The sequence below is a fragment of the Belonocnema kinseyi genome, chromosome 7 (genome assembly GCF_010883055.1).
Source record: "Belonocnema kinseyi isolate 2016_QV_RU_SX_M_011 chromosome 7, B_treatae_v1, whole genome shotgun sequence".
Lineage (NCBI taxonomy): Eukaryota > Metazoa > Arthropoda > Insecta > Hymenoptera > Cynipidae > Belonocnema > Belonocnema kinseyi.
Genome location: NC_046663.1, coordinates 89,619,067 through 89,627,041, shown reverse-complemented (window position 1 = coordinate 89,627,041; position 7,975 = coordinate 89,619,067). Strand labels below are relative to the sequence as shown.

The 7,975-nt window shown below is 31.1% G+C and overlaps 1 protein-coding gene across 1 annotated transcript in view; it reads left to right on the top strand.

The window, feature by feature from the left end:
- LOC117177546 (basigin) overlaps positions 1–7,975 on the top strand; it is a 139,025-nt gene that overhangs the window by 31,545 nt on the left and 99,505 nt on the right. The window contains exon 2 of the mRNA XM_033368337.1: positions 7,053–7,310. Coding sequence (XP_033224228.1) covers positions 7,053–7,310 — 258 coding nt within the window. The remainder of the gene's footprint in view (positions 1–7,052; positions 7,311–7,975) is intronic.

Below are 7,975 nucleotides of genomic sequence, written 5' to 3'. Positions count from 1 at the left end.
ACGCCAATTAGCACAAATGGTAAGTTCCGACAGTGCCTACAAGTGTGCCTACTGGCCGCTAGATGGCAATACCGGTTTCATATGTATACACCTGGTACGTAGTATAACTATCGGTTGACGCCATGTACTAATGAACTATCACATTGATATGACAGAAAAAGTTGCAAGACAAAAAACTATCGAAAACCCCTGTGTTTTATGATTCGTAAATAATTTACCTTTTCGCTATTCCATATCTTTCCCTTATTTTCAGAGTCCTTAAAACTTTGTTCACTTGTCATGATTCTGAGTGGTAACATTTTTTAAAATGAGATCATTTTTATGCACGTAACTATTAAAGGTATCTGCCGTAACCCGAAATGGAACGAAGAGGAGAATTCTAGACGGTTAAGACTATAAATTAACTCTTACAATTAACTCCTCTGCTTGTAATTAAGGCAAAACTCTATCGTGGCTATATTAGTAGACGTGAAAATGTAAAACAACGTTGCACATTACTCTCTCTCTCTCTCTTTATCTTTGAAGTTCTCTCTTACTTCTCTCTTTGAATGTAAGATGCAACATTATAAGGCACCTCTATTTTTCAAAGAAATGGCATTGTTCCTAGTTCGAGAAGAAAAAGCGACTTTGTAAATTTTCGCGAAGAAAAAAGTCGCCCGAAACTCACCGCCCACTTATTTCACATTTAGTGGCTGGGCTGGCATCCCCTCCACTTAGCAACACGTGACAGACTCATCAACACACGGCACACGTATAAAGCACACTCCTTCATCTTCTCCGGCCAAATAGAGATTGGTGAGGATAAAAGAGAATTTGACATAACCGAACTGTTTTCATTTCAAAGGCTTTGGCTTGACTGGAAGTTGAGTGTATCTCGAAAATGATTTTTAGTGACTGGTTTCAGTTTGCTTATTTATTAAAAAAAGAATACAAAATTCTGACCTTCACTTTCGTAAATCAAAATATCTAAATAAATAATTTTATTTCCCGATAAAAATTTATTTCTCAATGTTTATAAACCTTGTCGACAAAAGATACCGTTTGACTTGTTATTAATTTTTTAATATTTAGAAATATTTTTGATTTAAAAGTTTTGTTGCCACACTATAATTGGTAATTTTATTAGGTACTTCAAATCAATCTTTTGCAAAAGAATGATTTTTTTATCGAATGGAATTTTTTATCTGTAATCTTGAATTGTGAAATCTGTGGATAAAAGTTTCGATCATGATATATTGAGTAATGTTAACAACACTTTATCTTTAAATCAAGTTTGTCATTAATCTGATTAGAAGTGCTTGTTTGCGTTTCACCGATGAGGCACCTCCCCAAGTCTCTTGGTTGGTTATTTTACCTAAGTAAGATTGACATCAACGTTGCAAAGTTCCAACAAACATCATGCAAACTTAAGCTCATTCCTGAAATTAAATTGATTTAGAATTGATCTTAGCGCTGTTGGATTTATTATTTAGTTATTACTTCAGGGTGGTCACTGAACCGGAAACCCCAGGAAATGCCAGTGAATTTAGTTTTCGACCTCTAATTAACAAATAACTAATATTTGAAGGTTATTTACTTATTGCAAAAATTGGAAAAAGTAAGACTGTTGCGAATGTTTCCACCGATAAAGTAAGCCTTGATTTATTGAATATTAACTATGTGAAGAAATTGTTAAGAAGTAACAGTAAAAAAACTTCAATTAAAAAACTATTGTTAAAATATTTATTTCAATTTTTAAAATCATAGACAACTTATTTCCTCAGGCATGTGATTTTTAGCTCAATTGCCTTAAATTTGTGAAATTAAATTTTTAACATTATCAAGCTAAAAGCCTAAAATTTTTTTTTTGATTACTTTTATAGTATATTACATCACAAGTAGGGTTAGGCACGTCTTTAGACGAAGAGACCGAAGGCCATGGGTTTTCAGATCGTCCTCGCGATCATTGAATTTCTCGTGAAGATGCGTGTAATCCTACGAATGATGTACGAGCTTTCATTTAAAATTAGGCATCATTCGAATCATTTTAATATATAAACGTGTGTGTGTGTGTTTTGAAAGAAATTCAAAAATAAGTAAAAAATTGAAAAAGTTTTAAAACATTCAAATCAAAATGTACGTTTTAGAACATTTTGAAGATTTTGAAATAAAATTTTGAAGCTATATAAGGAAAGTTAAAAAAATTTTAATTTGTTTAAACATACAATTTTAAGACAATATTTAAAAATGTATCAAAGAAGAACAAATTTTGATGTTTAAATTACAATTAGGCTATTATGAATATAACTTATACAAAAATGCTTGAAATAAAAAATTAACTCCAGTTAATTAAAAAATGTTCAAGCCTTAATTTTTAAACTTTGATATTCAAGAGTTCCACTTTGATTTCAGTGTTTATTACTTCAAATAAAAATATTATTAAGTTTAAGGGTTCGGATTTTAAAATTTCATTGACCGTGGACAATTTTTACGAACCGGGAAATGACGGGGAATTTTTTTCATTGATTTAAACGGCCATCCTGAAATACTGATTATTATTTTATTGCTTTAACCCCATTTCTTAAAATATAAGCTTTACATGTTTTATGTTCTGCATTTAATATAACCTCGAACATAACACAAGAATAATATAATTTATCTTGAATTGAAACCGGGATTCAAGCTATTTTCTTGAAGCTGCAGTTCAATATATTTTCTCCATTACTTTTATCTTTACATAAAGTGCAGATATATGATGCAGGTTATTTTTCCTTCTCTGGCTTGTTTTACTCCTGGGATTGAAGCCAAACGAAATACATGTTCAACAAAATATATTTGTATCTCCCGCATGGACAAAACCAGATTGGTTATTACCTACTTTAAAAACATTTCTCGATATACGCTACAAAGAGTTTTTAAAGGATTAAATTTTCAATCATGAAACAGCAATTTATGTTTATGTATTAATTGTAAGACTTACCTTATCCTTCGCTAATTTGCGTAATTTTTTTAAATTCGAAAATTTTTACCGAAATTTAATATAAAAAGAGAAAAGAAACCGGGTAAATGAAAACATACTTGGCCAACAACTATTAGAAAAAGTCAGGCAATTTTATTGGTTAGGTAAACGTCAGGTATTTATAAGAAAAATCTTTTAAAAGTCAGGGAATTAATTTCTATAACTTTAAAGAACTATCAAGGAGAATAATTTTGAAAAAATTGTATTCCGTTTATAAACGATTCTGGGGTAAAAATATTACAAGTTTAAGATTCTGGTCTCTAATTATCAGGCCCACAAAAAAAAGTTGGCCCCACGAGACAAGTGACTAGGCTATCCTTATGGATTTTGAGCCGCTGAATCCAAATCTGGCCTCAGAATTTACCTTAGACGTCTCAGTTTCCCTTTAGATACATAAAATGAGGAAAACCCTGGGGATCATTTGCACGTTATTTTGATAATACCATGTACCTGAAGTTCCGAACGTTCAAATTAACGACATGAAAGAAAATTAATATTTTTTTTTTGTGAAAAAAATTTTTTTAAGGGTAAAACACCCTAAAATGTAATGCAGATAGGGGCAACACAAAATGTGCCGAATGACCGCCCTTAGACACTTTTTTATCCAATAAAAGATAGTGTTAATTTACCTTATTATAGCACAAGTTTTTTCAGGGGAGTAAGAGCCGCCAGAAAGAATATTTAAAACCACCCCTAGTGTATCAGAATCAGAAAGTCGTCAAAATTAACGCCTTTATACAGTTTTTTTCGAGTTAGAAATACTTTTAATTTACCTTATTATAGCACAAGTTTTTTCAGGGGAGTAAGAGCCGCCAGAAAGAATATTTAAAACAACCCCTAGTGTATCAGAATCAGAAAGTCGTCAAAATAAACGCCTTTATACAGTTTTTTTTCGAGTTAGAAATACTTTTAATTTACCTTGTTATAGAACAAGTTTTTTCAGGGGGGTAAGAGCCGCCGGAAAGAATATTTAAAACCACCCCTAGTATATGAAAATCAGAAAATCGTCGAAATGACCGCCTTTATACAGTTTTTTGTCGAGTCAAAAATACTTTTAATTTACCTACTTATAAAACAAGTTTTTTCAGAAGGGTAAGAGCCGCCAGAAAGAATATTTAAAACCACCCCTAGTGTATGAAAATCAGAACAATTTCAAAATGAACGCCTTTATACAGTTTTTTTTCGAGTTAAAAATACTTTTAATTTACCTTGTTATAGCACAAGTTTTTTCAGGGGGGGGGGGGGTAAGAGCCGCCGAAAATTTCATTTTGACGATTTTCTGATTTTGATACACTAGGGGTGGTTTTAAATATTCTTTCAGGTGGCTCTTACCTCCCTGAAAAACTTGTTCTATAACAAGGTAAATTAAAAGTATTTTTAACTCGAAAAAAACTGTATAAAGGCGGTCAATTTGACGATTTTCTGATTTTCATACACTAGGGGTGGTTTTAAATATTCTTTCCGGCGGCTCTTACCCCCCTGAAAAAGCTTTTTCTATAAAAATGTCAATTAAAAGTATTTTTAACTTGAAAAAAACTGTATAAAGGCGTTCATTTTGACGATTTTCTGATTTTGATACACTAGAGGTGGTTTTAAATATTCTTTACGGCGGCTCTTACCCCCCTGAAAAAACTTGTTCTATAATAAGGTAAATTAAAAGTATTTTTAACTCGAAAAAACTGTATAAAGGCGTTCATTTTGACGATTTTCTGATTTTTATACACTAGGGGTGGTATTAAATATTCTTTCCGGCGGCTCTTACCCCCCTGAAAAAACTTGCGCTATAACAAGGTAAATTAACACTATCTTTTATTGGATAAAAAAGTGTATAAAGGCGGTCATTCGGCACATGCTGTGTTTCCCCTATCTGCATTACATTTTAGGGTATTTTACCCTTTTAACTAATTACGCTGGGCTAATTTCAGAAAAAAAAATATTTATTTTTTTTCATTTCGTTCATTTGAACGTTCGGAACTTCAGGTACATGATAATACCAGTGTACGCGGAAATAAACGCATCTATATTATATTCTTATGTGCAACGACTTGTAGAGACTTAATTTGTACACAGAGATTCTTTAGTGCGCCTTCTATTACCCCTAGCTTAAGAATATGACACCCGTACGTTTATTCTTCCGTATACTGGTATTATCAAAATAATATCCAGAATATCCCTAGGTTTTCCCCTATTTTCTGTATCTAGGGGAAAAATGAGAAGTGTAGGAGAAATTTTTAGGTCAGATTTTGTTTCAGCGACTTAAAATCCATCAGGGTAGTCTAGTCACTTGTCTCGTGCAGACAACTTTTTTTTGTGGGCCTGTGTTATTAATGACCAGGGAAAAATTAGGGAATTTTCTAAAATGAAGTCTTTGTGGTAACCCTGATATAATATTCTTGTTAGTAACTTCTTTACCTTGTATTTATATTTTTTTGCAGTTGCTTCATCCTGAATATTATGTTTTTAGTGATAAATTTTATTATTTGTTTAAAAACTTTTAAATATTGTAAAAAAGTAATAGCTTTTGGTCGAAAATACAACGGTTTTGTTGAAAATTCCATTTTTGTACATAAAATTCGTTTTTAATGTCCGTTTTTAATTTTTTTTCTAAATTGATTCTAATCAACCACACGAAATTAAATTAAAACGATATCTTTTAAAAACCAGCAAAGGTGTCATTTAACTATGAATTTATTATTATGAAAGGCGTCAGAGTACGTGGAATAGGAAACAATGTTTGAAATATATATCTCATTTTAGAGTCGCTTTCAACATGTTATATGTATTTCTCGAGTAAGTGCCTCGTGTAAACACTGTTCTAATTAGAATTTACACTCGACCCTTATAATGGTGTTAAGTACATCCCTTATGCCAATATGAGGATCAGTTTATCAGAGAAGAAAAATGTAACCCCCTAGGGTAAGAACGATTTTCAAATTAAAAATACGAATCTTCAATACACGAGTTGAATTTTCAACCAAAAAAGACTTTTCATTTAAGAATTTTTAACCAAAATTTTTCAATTTTTAATAAAATAATTTAATTTTCGTTTAAATAATTGAATTGTTAACCAAAATGACAAATTATCAATGTAATATAAGAAACTTAACCAAATAGTTGAAGTCTTGACTAAAAAGATCAAGTTTCAGCCAACAATGGAAGTTACATTTTCATTACAAAAATAAAAAGAATTTTAAATTAAAAAGGAAAACGAATTTTCAACTAGACATAAGTTCTCAACTAAATGATTAAACTGTAACAACAACAAAAGGAGATGTTTTTTAACAAACTAGTTGAACTCGTGTGCTTAAAGTTCTGAAAGTTCAAATGAACGATACTAGCAAAAGTTATAAACTGTTTATTTATTGATATTGGAAATAATAAATTAGCAAAAAAAAATTATTATGCATATTTTTAATTGTAGCAGGAGCAATATTTTTGGATGAAATATAATACATATAGCATAGAAATAGAAGAAAATTTCTTTACATATAGTATAGAAATAGAAAACATATAATTTTTTTCTGAAAATAATAATCTAGAAAAAAGTAAAAAATTCAATTCTGTTAATTATCTTCTTTTCTACTTTAGGTCTTCTTGATTTTTGCTGATATATTTTTACCATTAGGAAGTACCGAAAGGTTTAACCGATTTTTTAAAGGTGGTTAAAGAAAGTTGCCAATACAAACATTACTAGAATACTTGATAAAGTAAAGACGCTACTGTTGAAGGGCACTTACGTTCAATATTCATGAAGTACCAATAATTATGATATAATTAAAGTTTTTTATGATAAATAAAGTTTCCTTATTATGAAGGACTATAATAGCCCTCCCCTCTTCTCTTTTTACATTCTCACCAGAGAAAGTATTATTTTATTCAAAATTGACATATTAAACCGCATTAAACGTTGTGGTTGGAATATGATTGATTTGATCTTTAGTGTAATGATTTTTTCCTGAATCTTATGCCTGTGATGGTCGTGCCATTTTTTATGTTTGTGTGCTTTTGATTAATCATTTATCTGACTGCAAATCTCTTCTTCCTCATGAAAAAGAAGTCTTATACGAGGGACCAGAAAGCGTGAAGAATGGCTCGGCTTGGACCATCAGCTGTAAAGGCTTCAACGGAAAGGGAGATGTCAGTTGGACCAAAAATGGCCAAACTCCAGAAGAACTATCCCAAGGAGTTGCGAGGGTATTCACTAATGACACCATTAGTGAGCTAAGTAATGATGTTGCATTGGAGCACCACGAGGGAGTCTACAAGTGTGCAAAGAGCTCCAACAATACGTTTCGATTAATTGTTACCACCGGTTCGTAGTAGCTTAGCATTTATTTATTTATTAATAATCATAAATTGATCTTTACTGTTTTTCAATCAAACCTCGGAGTCAGATATTTCATCAGAAATAGTCATTCATCATTCAGGAAATTATTTAAGGGAATGTGATACTTCGTCGTGTGGTCAGTCAGGTACAGTTCCCCCGGCTTTTTTTCCACAAAAATGAAAATGTTTAAAAACTGAATTCGGAGATGCTATAAAATATCATAACGGACCACCCCGGACTCTTTCTTGAGGGATAATAACGAACAAAAATTATTGTGCTAAATAAAAATTTATGCATTATTTTGAGGTTAAGGGCATGTGACACAGTAAAATACCTATATTACCGACCACAGTTTTTCAGTTCACTGAATGTTTTTTTGAACCTAATAACTTTTTTTGTAAATAAAATATTGAGCTGAAACTTTGGGAAATGTATTAGAGTACAATAAAGTACGCTTAGGTACTGCCTTTTGGTAGGAACTTCACTGAAAATTATTTCATCTTATTTCTGAACCTTAACATTTTTTGAACGTTCGAACTTTTTTTATCCATAAAATATCGGTCTCAAACTTTGAGAAATGCAAGAGCCGAAAGAAAACTACGTTTAAGTACAAAACTTAATAATAAAAGATGTAAAAAATTATATTTTAA